This window comes from Lepidothrix coronata, unplaced genomic scaffold, assembly GCF_001604755.1.
Source record: "Lepidothrix coronata isolate B3197 unplaced genomic scaffold, Lepidothrix_coronata-1.0 Scaffold80, whole genome shotgun sequence".
Classification (NCBI taxonomy): domain Eukaryota; kingdom Metazoa; phylum Chordata; class Aves; order Passeriformes; family Pipridae; genus Lepidothrix; species Lepidothrix coronata.
This window is the reverse complement of record NW_016690260.1, coordinates 2,729,775-2,749,190: the sequence shown is the minus strand read 5'-3', so window position 1 is coordinate 2,749,190 and position 19,416 is coordinate 2,729,775. Positions and strand designations below refer to the sequence as shown.

Here is a 19,416-nt window from a genome sequence, read left to right as displayed (position 1 = left end):
CAATCCATCTTAGCATTCCCTACAACTAATTCCTTGAATTCCAAAAGAGATGGTACAAGAGAGGTAAAAAAAAAAAGAACTATAATTGAAAAAGTAAAGCAAGATCTTGATCAAAGCTACAGGCAGCTGCTTTCTTCCGGTTTGGTAACACATACAGTGATCCCACCATGAAAAACATTGTAGGAAGACTCTTTTTCATGTTTCTAATTAAAGTAATTCTTATAACCCAGTACTAATACCAGCATGGATGTTCTGGGGAATGCTTGGTACATGTAGTTAAAAAAATACTTTTTCAGACTTACACTCTTCCTGTGCTTAAGTAACTTTGAGGAGTTTCCCTGATAAGTGCATCAATCCTCAGAGGTAAGAAGCACCAAAATATTACAAAGATTGGTGTTTAAGATAATTTTGGGTATCCTCAATTATCCTCTTAGATAATTTGCCTCTTTTTTTCCTAACTTTTCTTTTTTCATAACGCAAACTCCAAAAAGTCTGTTGGTAGCAAGCCTGGAATTGCACATACTTCGAGCTGGATTACTTACTTTCAATTAGGGAGCTAGTATCCCATTTTATTTGAGTTTCTCTCCTTCCTCAGAATTAAAATAATTTTTTATACCCGTTTGGGAGGGGAGGAAGTACAGGGCTTTCGTTTTTAATACTGTGTGTGCGTTATCTGTGAACGCCCTGTAAGCTGTCTGAGCTCTTGGCGAGGCTGTAAAACTGCTGGAGAGCTGCCCTGCAGTGACAGTCACAGAGCAAAGGCTGCCTCTGGCTGCATGTGCTTGCCTTCCCTTGTGCTGTTGCAGTCAGTTTCTAAAGGTGAAATATGACTCTGTTTTGCGTGGATATTGCACAAGTCCAGAGGTGTTTCTAGAAAACACACTGAAGGTAACTTTTGGGAACATTCCTGTAAGTTTTTGCATGTTAGAATGTAATGAAACCTTTTAAAATAGAAAGCCTGTTTTGGTTTCTAAATCTCTTTCTTCCCTGCAAGGTCTCTGAAGAGCAACAGCCATGCCATAGTTTCACTTTGGGCTTTAAGGCTTGCCCTTTCAACATTTTTTCTCGATGCTGAAATAGGTTCCACTACATATAACATTTTGGGTGTCTTATATGATACACAAAAGCACAGGTAAACCAGTCTCTGGCAAACCATCTGAAAGACTGGATGGAGATAAGATATTTTTCATTTCTTTTTCCAATGCAACAACGTCTTGATATGACATAAGCTGCCCAGTGTTTAGACATCTTCAAAAATCTGACTTCATACATGATTGCCAGCAGAATTTGCAATTTCAGGCTGAACCCAACACTTTGATAATATAAAATGCAGTTTTGATCATCTTGTTTGAGACTATGGGTATGTGCTATTTGACAGACACAGTTGTGATCTCATGGGAACGTGCTGTATGTTTTCAGAGCTTGCACAGTTACCTTCTCAGGAGTCATGCATGTTCGAGGGCCTGTGAATCCCTGAAGTGTTTATGAGCAATATTACTGCTAAGATTTGTGGGGAGGAAGGGGTTGCATCATAAGATTGCTTACTTTTATGTGTTGATTTTTTTTTTATTTTAATACAGTGTTGCTGTCTGTACCCTCAGTAGGTGTCTGTGTTCCTTTCCAGATTGGGTATTGCTGTTCACAGCTTTAATCCTTTTTCTTTCTTAAAGAGTAAAAGTTAGAGAGAAATTGGTGAAAGAGGAAAGTGCTCGTGGAAGCCCTGAACTTGTCACAGACACAGTATCTCAGAGAAAATCCCATCCAGTTCCAACCCACTACATGCCTCTTCAGACAGAAACGTCTGCCTTTGATAGGGTCATAAATCAGCCCGTCAGTTCCGTCCGCCAACCAATACATGGCTATATTCAGCCTGCTGGCATTGCTCACACAGCTCAGCTGATGGCAGCAGAAGAACCAGAAAACATCCCTGCTGGCAGCCTCCTCCCACCAGACAGTGTTAGCCTCATAACAAAATCGTCAGCAGCCACTGCATCAGAGGGTGAAAAGAAAGAAGCACCCTGTTATGGAACAAAACCTGATGAAGAAGATTCCTTGGAGGGTGATCAGGCTTCCAAAGGCAGAAGACCAATTTTGCCATCTGAGATTCGCAAGCAAGGGAAGAACCATGAGGGCCTCTTCGGAGGAGGAGAATTAGATACCCCTGTGGGGAGTTCCTCCTTTGTAAGCAAGCCGAAAGTTAACTCAGAAGTTCAGAGAGAGTTGGAGTGCAATAAGAGGCAGGCCCCCGAGCAGCAGTTTAAGCCCCCTGAGAACGTAGAAAGGAGCGAAGCTGTTATGTACATACAGAGTGGATCTGTATTGCAGCCTGCCAAGGCAAAGGCTCCTGTTTGGAAAGTGTCAACAACAAAGCACAAGGTCCTGACTCGCTCAATGTCTGACTATACTGTGACTCCTAAGCTAGAAGCTTTTAAAAATAAGGACAGCATGGAAGCAAATCCACCAAATGGTGAGATTGGCATGGTTGACACGAAAGTCTCTGTTGCCCAGCTCCGTAATGTCTTTCTGGAGAGTGCTAATGCCAACAAGAAAACGGAACTGTAGGTGACATTTCAGTCATATTTTCGTGTGAAACTTGCACGTCCTTGGCAATAATTACACACACTCAACAGCAGTTGTGTTCAGCACTTAAAGCACACAGCTTAGCTCTCACCAGTGTGTATTGGAGGCTGAGACGGTTTGAATCTCGCTTTTGTGCTTGCTAGTGCAAGTTGTGATGTGGGGTAGCTGGAATGTGTACGTCTGTGCATGTTACCGGAGGAGCATGCAAAGTGGTCTCCAGTGAATTGTTGAGATGCTTACATCTATGCTTTACTTCTCTCTCCTGTTTTCTTTCCTATGCGCTCTCTGTCGTGCGATCTGAAAGTGAATCTCGGTCTGAGATGTCAACGGCAGGTAGTACTGTGTCTGCCAATGGTGACCGTGGGCCACGAAAGGCGAGGCGCTATTTTACTCCTGGTGAAAATAGAAAGACTTCTGAGAGGTTTAAAACTCAACCTATAACATCAGCAGAACGAAAGGAGACAGATAGGTAGGCACGTGTGTAGCTCTGTGTAGCGTTCTAGTGCAGGTAGACATGAACAAGCTTGTGAAAAGATTTGTTCATTTATTAGCACAGACATTTTGCAAGGTTATTGTTTCTCTTTAAAAACAACCCAATATTTGTTATAGCTCCTTATAAAATGAAACCCAAAACACCCCTGACAAAACCAATTTGTTGCAAATTCCTTCCGTGTGAAATGGTGAACAGTGAATCATCATAATGGTGAACAGTGAATCATCATAAAGTACTGTAGCTGTCTGGTTCTGTCTAATAAATGCTTTTGGTTTTATATAAAGAGTTTCCATCTATTCTGCTTTATCATTTACCCTTTTTGTAAACTACCAAAGCAACCTATTTTATGTTAAAAGAGCTGGCAGCAAATCTTAGACTTTTATCTTCTGCAAAATGAACTAGAAATCATTTTCCTTCACTGTATTTAGGTTTGCTTGCAGTTGCTTGCCTTTATGCTTTACTAAAGGATGTTCCCAAGTGGACACTGTTGAAACTTGAAAAATAGATTAATTCTGCCATTCTTAAGACTTTTGAGGTCCTGCTACTTCAGACTGAATTTGAATTTCATTTTTGATGTCTTGTTTCAAGCTAACTTTTTTTCTGTTTGATAATTTTTCGCTAGGTCAATTTTCAGTGCAGAAATACCAACTGCTGAAGGTAGGTTACTGTACTGTTTTCTAAGGAAGAAATGGGAGAAAATGTATTTTTTGTTTTAACTGAAGAACTGCTTGATAATGCAAACAAAATACACTTGAAAATAACTATCTTTAATGTGAAGTACCAATTTTCTTTGGGCCATGTCTACTACAGACTTGATTTCAAATTCATTTAGGGCCACAGGTCTGTCTATGGATACCAAATTTCATATGGGAGTCGGAGCAGGAATGGCTTGACACTTTTCAACATAGTTGGGGTTGTTTTTTTTTCCTAATTTAGACAATAAATAACCTAGTTGTTGGGAAAAAAATTTTAATCATCAGTCAATTTTAATCAGTGGTCTAGGACTAATAACTAAAAAAAGCCTTTAGTATAAAGAGGAACTAATGTTGCTAACTTGTTTTCTGGCTCAGGAAGTTGCCAAATGCAGGTTAGTAAATTATAGAATTCGGTCTACCATCTTGCTTCCCTTTCCCTCTTGTCACCCTTGGCAAGTCTTTTATAAATTAGGTAGGTAATCTCATGAGTAGCTAAATTTAGATTTAATGCCTTATGCTATTTGAAAGCTGATATTCTCTGCAGCTTTGAGATGCTGGCTCTTGGATCCTGGAGGATGCTGATTTCAGCTCCTAAGGATACCAACTGAGCCTCTGAGAAACGGGGACATGAGGTGGTAATCAGAATGGTCAGTTAGTATAAAATAGATGTTCAATACTGTTCACTGACCCTTAAGACAGTCTTTAAGTATAATTATTTTCTTAGTCCATGTGTTATTATAGACTGATACAATAAGTTTGATTATTCATAGAAGTTTGTTTGGTTGACTTGAAAGGACATGAACTGCCCTGAAGACAAGTCTTTTGCAAATCATTTCAAGAATTTTCCTCTAATGCAGTACATGTAAAAACGGATAAAGTTTACACAACTGAGTTCATGAGAAGTCTTTTGTTAAATGGGAGGAACAGCCAGCTTATTTGCTGGTTTGTAATCATTTATTAAAAAAAATGTATTTAATATGAGCTTGATTCACTATGTTCAACATATTTTTTTTCTTCCTTTGTGTAGATGAAGAAAAATTGGATGACCGAGCCAAACTAAGCGTGGCTGCAAAGAGGCTGCTTTTTAGAGTAAGTATTGTATTTTCTAAATAAAAGACTGAATTAAACATCTCATACACAAGATGCTGAAGGAACCCAAAGTGCATTAAAATGAAGTATAATGCAGTTAACCACGCCCAAGCTACATAACTTTTTTTTTTCTTACTTTATTCCCTGCCTACACAGTAGACCTGTTGCTCTAAAGCCTTCTTGTCATTTAGAGAGAGGTGTGTAGTTAGTCTTAATTCCATGATGCATACTTTGCAATTGCATCCTGCTTTTAATTCAGAGATGGGCACTTGGGAACTTTACTGCTCTGCATGCAAGAAAGCTGAAAAGAAAGTACTGTTTTAGAACTTTTCATCCGTGGCTTAAATGTAACATGTGTCCTCTTAGGAAATGGAAAAATCATTTGAAATGAAAAATATTCCTAAACCACCTACAAGAAGTTCAGCGGTAGAGAGAAGACTGCGGCGTTTGCAGGACAGATCTCACACACAACCAATCACCAGTGAGGAGGTGGTCATTGCAGCTACGTAAGTCTTGTGCATGTGTTGGCTCTGACTCTGGCTCCTGCTTTCAAATCTGGGAATAAGTTCCATGTCTGTGGTGCTTATAACTTTGTAGCAAGGAAAACATTTATTGTTAAGGGCCTTGACAACCACAGGGGAAACTATATTGAAATTCCTTTTTAAATGTAGAGGGACTAGTAAAGCATAACTTATATGAACTGTAATTTGGCAGAAAGTTTAGGAACCTGTGGATTAGGTAAAAGAGATTAATCATAGCATTGTTTCATAACTCAAATGAAAAAGATACTTTGCACTGAGGGAAATCTGCTCAATTTCTTATGGAATGTATATGTATTGGGGAAAACCTTTTACATTCTGAAATCTCAAATGTACTTTTTGGAAATGCATTTCTTCCACTCCCGTCATATATCATGACATTTTCCTGAATAAGGGAAAATCATTTTTGGGGAAAATTAAACAAAGGTGAATGGATGTTCACCTAATGGTCTACTAAAAGGTAGCTTACATTATGGGTAATGAATAAGTTCAAGAGACATCATGTTTGCTCTTCTAGGTTTTTGGTTCTTTCAAAGTATTTGAAACTATTTTGAAAATGTCACAGCAGATGGTTAATTAAGAAATCACTGCTGTTTGGTTTTTTTCTGTTTTGTTTTGTTTTGGTCTTTTCTGTAGTTAACACTTTATGTATTGCTTTTCTTAATGCTTTTTTCTTCTCTCTCCCTGTGAATTTTCCCTCCTTGGCAATTCTTTAAAGTGAAACTACCCCTGCTTCACGTTCTGTGAATACCCACACAGTAGTGACAAGAGTACCTAGTCCCACTGTAGTTAAGAGCACTGTACAACCTACCAGGTACTGGGGGGGTAAACATGCATGTTACATGGAGCACAAGATTCTTCAATAGCAGATGCATCTTTAAAGTCTTGAATGCCTTTTCAATGTGTCAAGTCAATACTCATTTCAAGAATATTTAAAACATTGGTCATTTATGTTTGCATGATAAAGCAATGCAGCTTTTTTTTGGTCAAGCATCTGTTTTTAGGACCCTTCTAACCACACTTACCCGCTCTAGAAGCATATTCGTCTTTGTGAAAGAAATTAATTTGCATGTGAGCAAACCCAGCAGAACTCTCTTTGCTCTTGTAATTTTTTTTTTATGGTAATGTCATCCTCAGATGAAAATAACAAAGCTGAGTGCTTGATTTCACAAGGAGTACATATCCTTTGTCTGTCTCTACATATATATTTTTTTAACTTGCAAAATTAAAGGAAATATAAGAAATTGCACCACCTATAGGTAAAGTTGCAGAATACTGTTGCCTGTTCTGAATGAGAGAATTTTAGCAGAGACTATGACAGGAAAAAAAAGTTAGAGAATACTGCTAATTCCATAAATGTGGCCGAAGATGAACAATAAAATATTTTATTGTAAAGGTGAATAAAATACATTATTGTAGAGACAAATGCAATTACAGCTTTTATGAATGAACTTGTCTGCCTTCAGCATTGGTCAAACAATCTACAAAGTCAAACTATGTTTCAAAACTATTTTTTGTTGTTGAGTTACCCCAGATAACTCAAAACAAAAGACAGTCTGAATTCTGTTCCACTTCAAATTATAAGAGGTATTGCAATTTATGCTAACCTAAAAGCAGCACTAACTTGGAGTTTAAGTCTGTCTTTTAAATGTTTTGATCATATATGGTCCACAAGTTACTTACAATAAAATTGAACTTTACATAAATTGCACTGTAGGACCTGTGTTTGTTCTACAGCAGGCATCTTAAATGTCTCTCCATAGCTCTGTATTCTGTATAAAGAGATTGTCTGAAAAATCTCTCTTCAGTCTTGAAGTTCCCCTTTAAAAAAAAAATGTTGTGTCCTAATCAAATGAATTTGTGAATGAAAATTTAACTTTTTTTTAAATCTCCAGCTGTTGAATTAGAATTCATCATGCCAATGTTGAACCACTGCATACCCACTTAGGCTGCTATATTACATTGGCTATTGTGCTTCACATGCAGTTCTTCTGCTTCTATCAGGTTGAGATTTTAAAACTGCATAGCGGCTTCTTCAAAACTAATTTCTAGTTCTGTTTCTTCAGCTTGCAGGCATCAGCACAACAAAAAATTTTAGCTAAAGAGGAGATAAGAGCAGCCAAAGAGGCAATGGGGCAAGATCAGTCTGATGAACCAGATTCTTCCACCTTAAGTTTGGCAGAAAAGATGGCTTTGTTTAATAAACTGTCTCAACCAGTATCCAGGGCCATCTCCACAAGGAATCGAGGAGATCTGAGGCACAGGAGAATGAATGCTCGTTACCAGACTCAGCCAGTCACTCTTGGAGAAGTTGAGCAGGTAAATGCCATCTTAGCTCTTTTGCATTTGTTTTTGATTTTGTTTTGGGTTTGTTTGTTTGTTGGTTGGTTTTTTTGTTTTGTTTTGTTTTGTTTTTTGAGAAAACAGCTTCAGTGTAAGATGCTGTAACAGCTGGCCTTTCCTTTGCTTTGAGCTACACACTGAGGAAAGAGCTTGTCAGGAAGCAGACTTCTGACATTGAGGAACAACATCCCCAAAGTGTTTAACTTTGTTGGAGTGGTTTTCTTCTTTTTTAAAGTAATTCAAGTGTATATCATCTTTCTGTTCGGTGCATGCTGTACCTTTCACAGTGTGTGTCTTTACTGGTAGATATTACTTGTCTTCTAAAAGTAAATTCCTGATCAAAGGGGTAAAAACTGTGACACACATCATTGTGTATTTTCAGGGAATTTCGGAGCTTTGTAATGTGCAACTTTCAGGCCCATTCCTGAAAGTCTGTTTTTAGTCAGGACATATTCTGTCATTTTCCTCTGGGAGGGGGCACTGATTTTTATCCTAATTTTTTTCTCTAAAAGCTGAATACTTTTGAAATTCAAAAAGTCATGGTCAAAAAGAAATTATTTAATGTGTGCAATGGAATTGGGCTTCCTGTTCTGGAATCCTTCATATAATTGGAACTGCAAAGGAATGCCTTTTTAGTGAAGCCTGAGCATAAGGTGGCCCAGCAGTGGTCTTTCAGAGCTGATCACAATAGCAGAAACATCAGTCCCTTAGCATTACAGCTTCAAAAGAAATCACTTTAACAGTGAAGCACAACTCCTATGCATGTCGTATTTCTAGGGATTTGGATCAATCCGGGTTCTCTTTCTATATGCTTCATCCATGATTATATGTTTTCCATATTATAATAATAGAATAGTGGGAAGGGAGGATTCCTCTAAACTGATTGGTGCAAAGCTGTACAGATACATAATTGTACTTTACACCTATTTTGCTCACACTTAAAGTAGTAATAAGTGTTTTGACAGATTTATTTTAGCAAGATTTCCAGACCATATATAGTCCTTTTTCCATCCACTTTCTATGTGCCAATCACTGTCACAGCCTGGCCTCTTTAATGACTGTGTCACTAACTTCTTTGTGGCCCAGGAAGGTGATCAGCAGAAAAGGGCTGAAGCAGATGGGAAAGAAGTGACAGTCACATTACTTTGTCAGACTTTTAAAGAAAAAAACTTGCTCTGCAAGCAAGGAAACTCAGAGGAAGCATATTTTGTCATCTCCTTCTGAACCTAGCAAAAGAAACCAGAGTTGACTCTGGAACAAGTTCAATGAGAGTGTATTTTCAAAAAGACTTCCTATAGTGAACTGTTCATTTGGAGTGTTGGGATGTTTTGAGATGCAGGTATGGTTTTTCTAGGCAGAAACAAAAGAGAGCTATCAAAATAGGTTACTAGAGGTTACTTTCCCAAAATGCATAATTAAAAATGTAGATATCTTGTAATTAAAGCTGAAGTACTTTTCTGATCTCCTCTAAATTTCTAATTCTGATAGATGCAATGGAAAAAAAATAAACTGGTAACTATTTTCTTAATCTTTCTTTGGACTCTTTGACCTAACGTAGTTGTCTTTGCTCTGCTTTCCAATTTGCTTAATTAATGATTGTGTTGTCCACGCTTTATAGAATCTGCATGCACATTTTACGTTCTGAGCTGATTTCCTCCTGCTGGTGTGATCTTGTCTATAACTTTTGCATGCTGTTCACTAGCTTTGCAGTTTAAGAAAACAATAAAAAAAAAATCTCCTGATGTGTATGAGGCATGTTTGTTACTCACTTTCGTAGTTTTTGTATCCTTTGAAGAAGACAAAGCTAAGCTGTGCATTTCAGAAAAAAAAATCCATCTTAACTGTATCTAGGAAAACTTTATAAAATTATTGTGCTAAAGAGTAGAAAAGATTATTTTTCCACTGTGGAGACTGGCAAAGCAAATTTGGAGGTATTTTTAATATACTTCTTAGGTTCAAATACTTTGCTTATGACAGCCAATATTTATACTTGATAAAGTCCTTCTTGAGGGTGATTTATGTGGCTGAAGCATCAGGAATGTCTGCCCTGTATGGGACAGCATGGAGCAGTCTGTCTCTGGCGCTGAGCAGGCTCTAGAGCTGGAAGATGCAGAACTGTGTAAGAGCAGAGCTGTGCCAAAGCTAATTAGTCCTGCTGAGATGCAGATTAGCCTGGGCACATGGCATGTCATCCGGCATCTGGAACCTGAACTAATTTTTCCCCCCAGTCCCATGCCAGTGTGAGCCTTTCCATGGAGCGCTGACACAACGTCATGTTGCATGCTACACATACACCCCTTATTACTAAAGATGTTGCTGTTCACATGCAGTCATTTTTGACTTGGGGGGAATTATCCATCTGCAACCAAATTAAAGGGGCATTGCTGTTTTCCTTATCTGTTTCTAGTCTATATTGATAGAGCACTATATTTATATGGAATAATACCTCTGAAGAACTGACATGATTAGACTGGTTTTTTGGAATTGATAATTTCAAAGCTTTTTAGTCCTCTTTGTGTTCTTTGGTTGTTTTTTTTTTTTCCTCATAGGTACAAAATGAAAGTGGAAAAATCACTCCCCTGTCAACTGCAGTTGCAACATCAGTTTCAACGATGGCATCTGCCCTTGCTCCATTGTTTGCTGGAGACCTGCACATGAAGCCAGCTAGTGATGGGAGCGTGAGTGCTGCTGCTAGAGCTGATTTGAGATTCCACTCTTCAGCAGAAAACTTGGACTCATCAGGAAAACGCACACAGAAGTCAGAACAGTGGCAGCCCTCAGTGGAAGCACTAGAAAGCAGAAGAGCATCAAAGAAACATGAAGAAGAGAGGAAGAGGTTTCTAGCACATGAAGCTAATGAAATTACAAAATACAGTTCCTTTGAGGAAGAAACCACACATCCTGTTCCTGAAAAAACAGGAGACCGCCATAAAGAGACAACATACAGCTTCCTGAGGAAGGGCAGCTTGGAACTGTTTAGTTCACAAGGACTTTTTCAGCCTCTTGAACAGAAGGAAATTAATACTGGCATGCAAGGTAAATGGGAAGTCAAAGAAGGCCAGTCCTTTGAAGAAAAGATGGATTTTGAAAGTGTTATGAAAAGCAAGACTTGGCAAAGAGGTGCAGTATATACTTGCTGTTGGTGTAGTCTCATTCAGCAAATGGTGTTTCAAGCTTTATCAATGCTGGTTATGTTTTCTTTTTTTAACACTGCTTAAAAGCAGAGAAATACCTGTGAAGTCTTAAGTTTTGCAAATACAGTTTTTTATTTTTTTATTCTTTCACTTCTTCAGTCTTTAAAGATGGCTCAATTTTATTCAGATTTTCTTATTTTGAAAGAAGCAATGTTATATGCTGAAGCTAAGATTTATCCTTTCTTTTGCCCTTGCCCCTGCACTTCAAAATGCTGAACAAACTAAACTTGCTGCTCCAGATCAAGCACTTGCCCTTAATTTTTGCCTTATTGTGCATATATAGTTATGAATTCACTACATATATGCATACATAGCTAGTAGCAGATAATTTTCAGAGAATTAATTTTGCAAAATTAATATTCTTTTCCTTTTATTGTGGTGACAAATACAAACCAAGAAATTCTCAGAGCAATTGCATTTCTATATGCACAGCATAATTTAAACTTAAAAAGTAAGCTTTCCCGTCTTTAAATAAAAGATTTCAGAAATAATCAGTGGATTTGATCATTGCACAAAGTCTTCTATTCTGTTGAATTTAGAAGGATGTTGTATTGCATTTGTGGTTTATTATGATGGATGACAGGACCACAGTACCCTATAGCACTGAAAGCATTTTTGTCTTTGTATTGTGAAGTTAATTTATTTTAAATTTAATCGTCCTCACACAGGCATGGAGTGGATGGTATAGTTCTGCCTGTATTCCTCAAAAGCAGTATCCATTCTATCCAGTTAGCTTTTGATGACTGCAGGGGAGATGGAGACTGGGATAAAACAGGAGTAGTCATGTATCAGAGAGATGCTGTGCTTATAAAATTTCAAGAAGAAAAATGAAGATTGTTTATATTTCTTTAAGGATAACTGTAATGGTGCATTTATCTTTCATCAAGATGTTTTTTCCTGTGGTTTAATTGCTACTTGAAGAAACAAACCCAAAAAACCCCCAACACCCTCCCGGAAAATAATTCCTCTATTTATTAAATGTCCTCCGAGTAGGCTACTTATTATGCATTAAACTGCTTTACCAATAAGTTAATTTCTTGTTTAAATTCTGTCTGCTTCTCTTCCCTTGCTCTTTGTTCCCTCTCACTTTTATTTCTCCATTTGTTTCCCTGCTGGTGTGATAATGGGAGCAGCAGTTTGTGCCTCATCCATTTGAAGTTCAGAACTGTGTGTTGAACATGGTATTCTGTGGCTTCATGTGACCATCAGTCAGAAACAGCCAGTCTCTGCAGCAAATAATACTTCATGATTAATCTTTTTAATGTAGCTCAGCCAGAATTTTTTCCCTGTTAATAGAGTATGTGATATGAACATTTAAAAAAACATCTGCTGCTTCAGTGTTAGGAATGTGAAATATCTTTGAGTATAGAACTAAGTCTAATGCAGCACTTCTCTTTTGAATGGGCAGACCACGCTGAGCCTGCTTCTGAACTCACCAGCACATCAGCAATGAGGACGGTTTCACAAACTGCAGCTGCGGCATCCTGTAGACTGCAGGAGCTCTCTGAGCAATTGGAAGGCAAATTTTATAAGAATTCCTGTGAGATGTTTTCCATTGGAGAGAGCAAAGCACAAACAACTGAGGATGTCCTTGATAATTCCGGCAAAACTATGTCAATTAAGGAAAGGTACTTAAATTTCACTTTTTTTTTTTATGATTTCTGTAAATACAGTTATTAGACTGGTGATGGTATAAAAAGAAGCTTTAAAACTGTTTCTGAAAAACCTAAGTAGTGATTATTAGGCTATATTATTACTAACAGCAGAAACATGCAGCTAATCTGCCTGACATCCTTATAAAGCAGATGATGGTGAATGAGAATTACCATTTAAGAGAACATAAAAACCTGATTTTGAAAGAGCTACATGAATAACCAATAACTATTTCAGAAAATTAAAGTTGTAAAAAATACATTTATACTCATACACTTAATCTACTTCCCCAGGTTCTGCTTTCAGTTACAACACCTATAATGTGATTGTGGTTTTTTAAATAACCATTTCTTTTTGGGCTATGTGGGTCTCCTAACTAAACTGAGTACAGGGAGTTAGGGACAGGCTCCCTGATATTGCCCCCTCTTCTTCAGAAATACATGGTTGCCATTTTGACTTCCAAGAACTTACTGTAGGGATTTTTAAAAGGATAGTAATTTAGACAGGTTTGTAGGAATATTAGAAATACTTTTTCCAACCCAAGATCATTCTGATCTGAAACAAAATGTTAAACGTCCTGTGCTTGTGCAGACAGTAGGAGTTCAGGGCTGGACCTTAAATAGCTGCTGTAGTACTTCCAGAAGTTTTTCTGATTTAGTTAAAACTTTGAGAATATAAATTCAATCCCAAATTTGTAGCAGTCCAGTGAGTAAAATTATGACTGTTTGCTTCAGGTTGACAGATAGGCCTATTTGTACTTCAGTTTTTCTGCAGTGAAAGCAGAACCAATAAATAAAAATAGCTGCTTGATTAAACTTTCAGTCTGTAAAAATATTCCCTCACTTGGTGAGGTGGGTATGATATTAGGAACTCAGTAATTTTTTTTTAAATTTTACACATGATTCCAAAGTACACTTCTTAAATTCATATATTTCCAGGAGGTGAGTAATCCACATTTAAAAAGCATCCCCACTCCCTGTTTTCCCCTTTACACAAAGGTGGTGCAGGGGCAGCTACAGCAGCTGTGCAGTCTTAGCACCTTTCTGAAGGATGTACTTACCTTTTTCAGTTTACTGTTGTTTTGTTTAAAGCAACTTTCACCCCTCTTCCCATACTCCTAATGTAAACATGTCAATTGTCTGGGCAGACAAGGTTCAAGATCCATAACTTCTGGTTTATAGGTTGTAAATGATCTGCCTTCCCTGATCCTCGTGTGGAAAAAGAGGTTGGAGGGAAGATCCAAGTATTAGTAGCTGCTTTAGTCCTAGCTTTAATGCCTCAGCTGAGTTGATCTCTTGAGGAATGGAAGTAGAAGGCTGTCAGTCACACTCACAACCAGGAATTGCTTTTGTTAGGACTATGAGACTGTCTAGTCAGTCCCAGAGCTGACAGAAGAAAATACCTGCTATCTTGTCAAGAATTTGTATATCATGATTCCACAATACCTGTAAATGACTGAGATGGTATCAAAATGTTTTAGACTTCCAAAATACCACAGTAGTCTGCTTCTTGTCCCAGAATTTTAAAACTACAACCCGTCATTTTCTTTTTCTTGGCTGTAGGTGATGCCAAGTATTCATAAACATCAAAGAACATTTTTGCTAAGGATGAACTTTTTTTTTCCCCCTTTTACATTTACTAACTTCATCTTCCCATCCAGTGGATTTTTCTGGCTGTGTCAGACATTCTTTCACCTTTTGGAAGAACAACTTTTCCACACATGTAATGGTATTTGGGCAGGATGCATGAATGCTGGTCTGGATGAAAGTGATTTTCTCAAAGACTTGCTTCACTGAACTAATATTATCCTTGTGGAGTGAGTGCATGCCTGGCATTTTCAGAATTATGTATATTATATGGAAGAATGAAAATCATGATTTTTCAAGGAAGAAAGATACCTCTCTTCTCCTGTCTTTGTGCATTTATGGAGACCAAAGTTGCTAGAAGGCCCGTCCTATCAGCTCCGCTTTAGAAGTCAACTGCATGCCATAATCACCATTTAAAAGAGTTACAGATAACTAATTTCTGGTGGTCCTCTTACCATCATTCACACCTTCGGAGGAGTCAACTTAATTTTCAACCTTTTTTGATGTATGGATGCCAGAGCAATACTTTCTTATGCAGTTTGGTCCTCACTATATTGAATTTATGCACTCTTTTAACAGTCAACTTCCTTTTTGTAGTTATGTATCTCACATTGCCCTCCAGGATTTATGATTTATCTGAAAAGTGTTAGTCAAGTGCAGCCAACAGAGTACATGTGAAAGACAAGCCTATGTCCAGTTTGCTCTATCTCAAGGGTAACACTAGCAGCTAAGATACTAAAATATTGTCACAGAAGAAAGATGTGTCATTTTGGACATTTTTTGCCAAGACTTTTACCAAGGCCTTTCATGCAACACTCTTTTTTAAGGCAAAACCATTGTTCAAATCTTGTTTCTGTTTCCCTTCAGTATTAATACAATGTTTTGCCTTCAGCTCTGGAAGCTTTTGCTTTGAAGCCATCCTGGCACCTCTGGGAAGATGATCATTCAATCTTGATGTCACATATTCTATCTCAATAGCAGGTTAAAGAAGGATACAGAGCAAGCTGTCAAAGATGGGCAGACATACAAAAGCTTTTTTCTTCAAGAGAAGAGTAAAACTTTTTTTTTTCGGAATGGAAAAGGAACTTTTGGAGGCAAAAGCAGTATAACTGAACAGTTAAAATAATGAATACATGATTATTCATTATTTATTGAAAGTGGAAAACTAGAGGTATGCAATGAAACTAGTAAGAAGCAGGTCTTAAACAAATCTAAGCATTATACCTAATAATTGCCTTATTTTTGAAGACTTTCCAAGGAATCAACTTCTGTCTACTTTAAGTTAAGCTACTGAGCTGGTGGACTTGCTTGTATGAACCAATTCAGTAGTTCTTGCATCTTTATTCGTACAAAAGGGCACCCTCCACCCAACTGTTGCTGAGTCAGGGCAGTCTGACTTTATTGCCACTTCCATTGTTCGAAAGAAGTGCATGGCTTTTGGTTTTGCACAGCAGTGAAGTTTTCATTGGCATACAGAGCATACACATTTCTTTAAGTGGTGATTTCATTGCTCAAACAGACAAATGTGTGTTCTCACTTGTAGGGGTGAGTTGTTTTATTACACATACCACTGGAGAATGGAGGGCTGGTATGAATCCATCCTTATGGCAGAGAAGAAAACAAAGTGTCCAGAGACACAAGTATTCTTAGAATTATAGATTTTTCTCTCCCTGATCAACCAGGCTATTTGGGTCAAAGGTCAAATACCCTGCAGTAAAGCCAGCTTAAAAAAAAAAAAGACTTTTTTTCCCCTGCCTGCTAAAGACATTTTTAAAAACAAACCCATCTTAGGCCAAAGCTGACCAATATACCTTCCACTTTCAATTATCACAGATCGTATCTAAGCAAAACTGACATGAGAGAACATAGCTACTGAAGATAATTCATTGCATGGTGGCAATTCAGTCCCATCTCGGTCTCCTCCACAGTTTCACACATGCATGGATGCACTCCAGAAGATTAGTTCTGGGCAGTGAATTCTTGTATCCCTTCTGGAAACAATGGCCATGACCTCAACTCCTTATTGTGAGTCCTTCTCACCCTTACTCATCCCATGCTGTGAGGTATGAAGCAACCAGGCAGTGTGAAGCCTGCCAGCACTGCCTGCCTGGGCAGGAAGAGAGGAAATAACTGCTTTCTTGAATACTAACATTTTTACTGCCATTGTATTCTGTGGATTACTGTTCTCTGCATTCTTAGTTTTTCTCAAATGACTGCCTTAGGCCCAATTGATCATCCTCGATAGCTCAGTAGCATAGTTGCACCCCCTGGATTTTTGCAGGAAGCAGCTGCCTGAAACTTGGTTTCTGGCTAAACATATTCAGCTCTTTCCTCCTCCTCAGAGTTTCAAGACAAGACTTACTGTGAGGGTAACAGTAATCACATCTCTAAAAAAGGATTTCCATATCTTGTGGTCAGAATAGGTTTAACTACTGAACCTGTTCAAATATTAATAGTGTTAAGGGTTTTGTATAATACTTACTGAAATACTTACTTAATGAAATTTTAAAAAGGTATGTAGTAAGACTTAATTCAACTAAAATAAAAATTATTTAGGGGACCGATACAACTGTTTGCACAAGTGCTGCAGATACATGTTTTATGGATACTCAGAATGATTTCTAGAATGTAGAAAATTCATACAGATGTTAATTTCTGAGGAAGGTAAGCTGAAGACCATGCCTGAGTAGACCTCGTATTCCTGACTGTCTTACCCTACCCTACTAATCACCTCAAGGTTTGTATGGACAAATAGGTTCTAATTCTAGCAAAATAAATCTACATGTTGTCCCCACCAGAGCCAGTCAGTGTCTTTTTGAGCTCTGTTCAGAATTTTGCTCAAGATTAGGAAACAGCACTTGGAAAAGATCCTACTTACTGAGATTAATGGTAATCCACATTATAAATATGAGGCATCCTTTAAATGAGTTGAATCTTGCTAATAGATTTCACAGCTGTAGTGTAGTTAGCACCAAGTTATTAGAGCATTGGTGCTGCTGATCTGTGTCACAGCAACGCCTGAACTAAGCAAGGAGATACTAAGTGATCCAGGGGAGTCTGATAGTAACCTCAGTCCCTGGAGTTCTAGTGAAAGTAGTAACTGTAGAGTTGTCCTTTGATGTGCCTGATGAGACCTAATTGGTGTGTGCCTGCTGAACAGACCTCTTTCTTCTTGCGTTTTGAAGAAAATAATTTTTAAATTTTTTTTTATGAGTACAAAGAAGACTAAAGGTAGGACATGTATTTGTAACTTTGGTGATCCGCAGGATAAGTATCCATAGCCAAGCTAGTCCGTCTCTGTGCCTTATCAACAGAAGGGAGGGAAAAAAAAAAGCAGTTACTAATCTAACCTATTTATATGTCTACTTTAGGGCGATCTGCGTTGTACCTTGGTCTCCTTGACTGTATTGGCAATTTCCGCTGATTATACAAATTAACTGGGGTGCCTATGTCAAATCTGGATGTCTGTGTTTTGACAGATGATTCCCGTTCAACATGTACAGTAAAGGCTTTGTGTTCGTTTGTGAGCCTTGTATATGTGTATGAAATGTAAATAACTATAGTTAATGTTAGAAAACCTAATTTCAAATTATCTTGAATGCAGCATTAATGCAACAGTAAGATTATCTTTTGAGGATAATGGGAAGTACAGTGTTTAAAGCTACCTTTTGGCATGATTTTCCTTCTAGGTTGGCATTGCTGAAGAAGAGTGGTGAAGAAGATTGGAAGAGCAGGCTCAGCAAAAAGCAGGAGTATGCAAAAGTCCCTGTTGCTGATCGTAGTACGCAGATGCAAGAAGTTGAGCAGCTGTTGAAGAAGGTAATTGTCCTTGTTTGGAAAAAACATCTTACTTGAGATGCTTTTGCTTTTTGAAGACGCATCCAACTAGACAGGCATGCCTAATATTAGCTACTAGCTCCTGTTATTCCTCTTATTGTCGGGCTTGTTTAAAAAACAATTCTCCCAACATGAGAGATCATTAAATGAGAATAGCTTCACTGTCTTGGGACATATAATATTGGTTACAATGTCTTCACATCAGGAGATTATGAACTAGTAAATGGGTCCGTAAGGCTTCTGGAACATGTATAATGATTTAAGCCCTTTCCCCTTACCCTCCGCCCACACCCCTCCCACAAGGAGGAAATTACCTTAAGACTTAGTTCAGGTGTTTTCTTATGTATCGGTGAGCTTGTAAAAAATTCACATTCCTAAAGCTGTGTCATCTCTATGCAAACACTGGGGTTTTGACCAGTAATTTTGGATCCTAGAACCACTGAGGAAATGCAGGTACCAGAGCATTCATGAGCCATTTGGCTGTTGGTTATCTTGCATGATCTTTTCAGGTTTTGGATAGCCAAAACTGTCAGGACAGGGATTTGCTGTCTTATCAGTGTTAATGAATAGAGACAGAGATGGATAGAAAGATGTAGAGAGGAAAGGGAGGTCCACATTGTTAGCACACTCTGGTTATGTCTATACATGAGTAAGTTATGTTGGCCAGCAGAATTGGATCTGTAAATCAGAATGATTCCTGCTGAGGACCTACTATCTATGCTACACTTACTTCTTTTGGTTAGCCTGAAGCAAAACTTCAGACTAAATTTAGTCTGGTCCTGTGGCCTGACTGCCTTTACCAGCATTAGTGTTACATGGGAATCTGGGAGGGCACTTCGGGGCTTAGTTTCATGCAAAAGTCTGTGCATTCTGCAGTGTGAACCAAAGCGCAGAAAGTGAGGATGACTGGGAGATTTGCTTCTAAATGGACTGACTGCTGCCTCAAAATATGGGGCCAATGTGGACTTGTTTCCCTTCTGAGTCTAGTATTTTGAAAATGACAATGTCAGATAAAATAGGCCGTTTCCAACGCCTTTACTATTTGAAGGAGTATTTCCCAGATGACAAGTGAAAATAAAATTTGTGTTACAAATTTTACTAATGGTGACAGTAATCTTTGGATCCAATTATTTGTGAAAGTTCTGCTTCTATTAAATGGTATAGACAAACTAACAAAAAGTCTCCTGTTCCATCACTATATTACAAGTAAGGTCACGATCTGTCATTATCGAAGGTAAATCTGTGCCTGAACATATGGCTCATCAATTGTTGCATTAACTGGACAGAAAACAAGAAAGCTGATTTTTGCTGTTTGGTTTATGGGGTTTGATTTGGTTTTGCCCTGCAGACTTGTTCAAAAATCCAGTTGCTAGTTTGAAACATATCTTAAAGTAAAAATAGTTTCAG

At 38.0% G+C, this 19,416-nt stretch overlaps 1 protein-coding gene across 11 annotated transcripts in view; it reads left to right on the top strand.

Moving 5' to 3' along the window:
- SVIL (supervillin) overlaps positions 1-19,416 on the top strand; it is a 110,099-nt gene that overhangs the window by 58,831 nt on the left and 31,852 nt on the right. For 5 of the 11 annotated variants that reach the window (XM_017820232.1, XM_017820227.1, XM_017820231.1 and 2 more), the window contains exons 8-18: positions 1,671-2,558; positions 2,885-3,049; positions 3,696-3,730; positions 4,796-4,857; positions 5,224-5,363; positions 6,115-6,210; positions 7,463-7,715; positions 9,228-9,251; positions 10,289-10,859; positions 12,342-12,561; positions 17,862-17,991. In XM_017820232.1, the coding sequence (XP_017675721.1) occupies positions 1,671-2,558; positions 2,885-3,049; positions 3,696-3,730; positions 4,796-4,857; positions 5,224-5,363; positions 6,115-6,210; positions 7,463-7,715; positions 9,228-9,251; positions 10,289-10,859; positions 12,342-12,561; positions 17,862-17,991 (2,584 nt within the window). The remainder of the gene's footprint in view (positions 1-1,670; positions 2,559-2,884; positions 3,050-3,695; positions 3,731-4,795; positions 4,858-5,223; positions 5,364-6,114; positions 6,211-7,462; positions 7,716-9,227; positions 9,252-10,288; positions 10,860-12,341; positions 12,562-17,861; positions 17,992-19,416) is intronic. The other 6 variants (XM_017820238.1, XM_017820235.1, XM_017820233.1 and 3 more) reach the window with 5 other exon arrangements.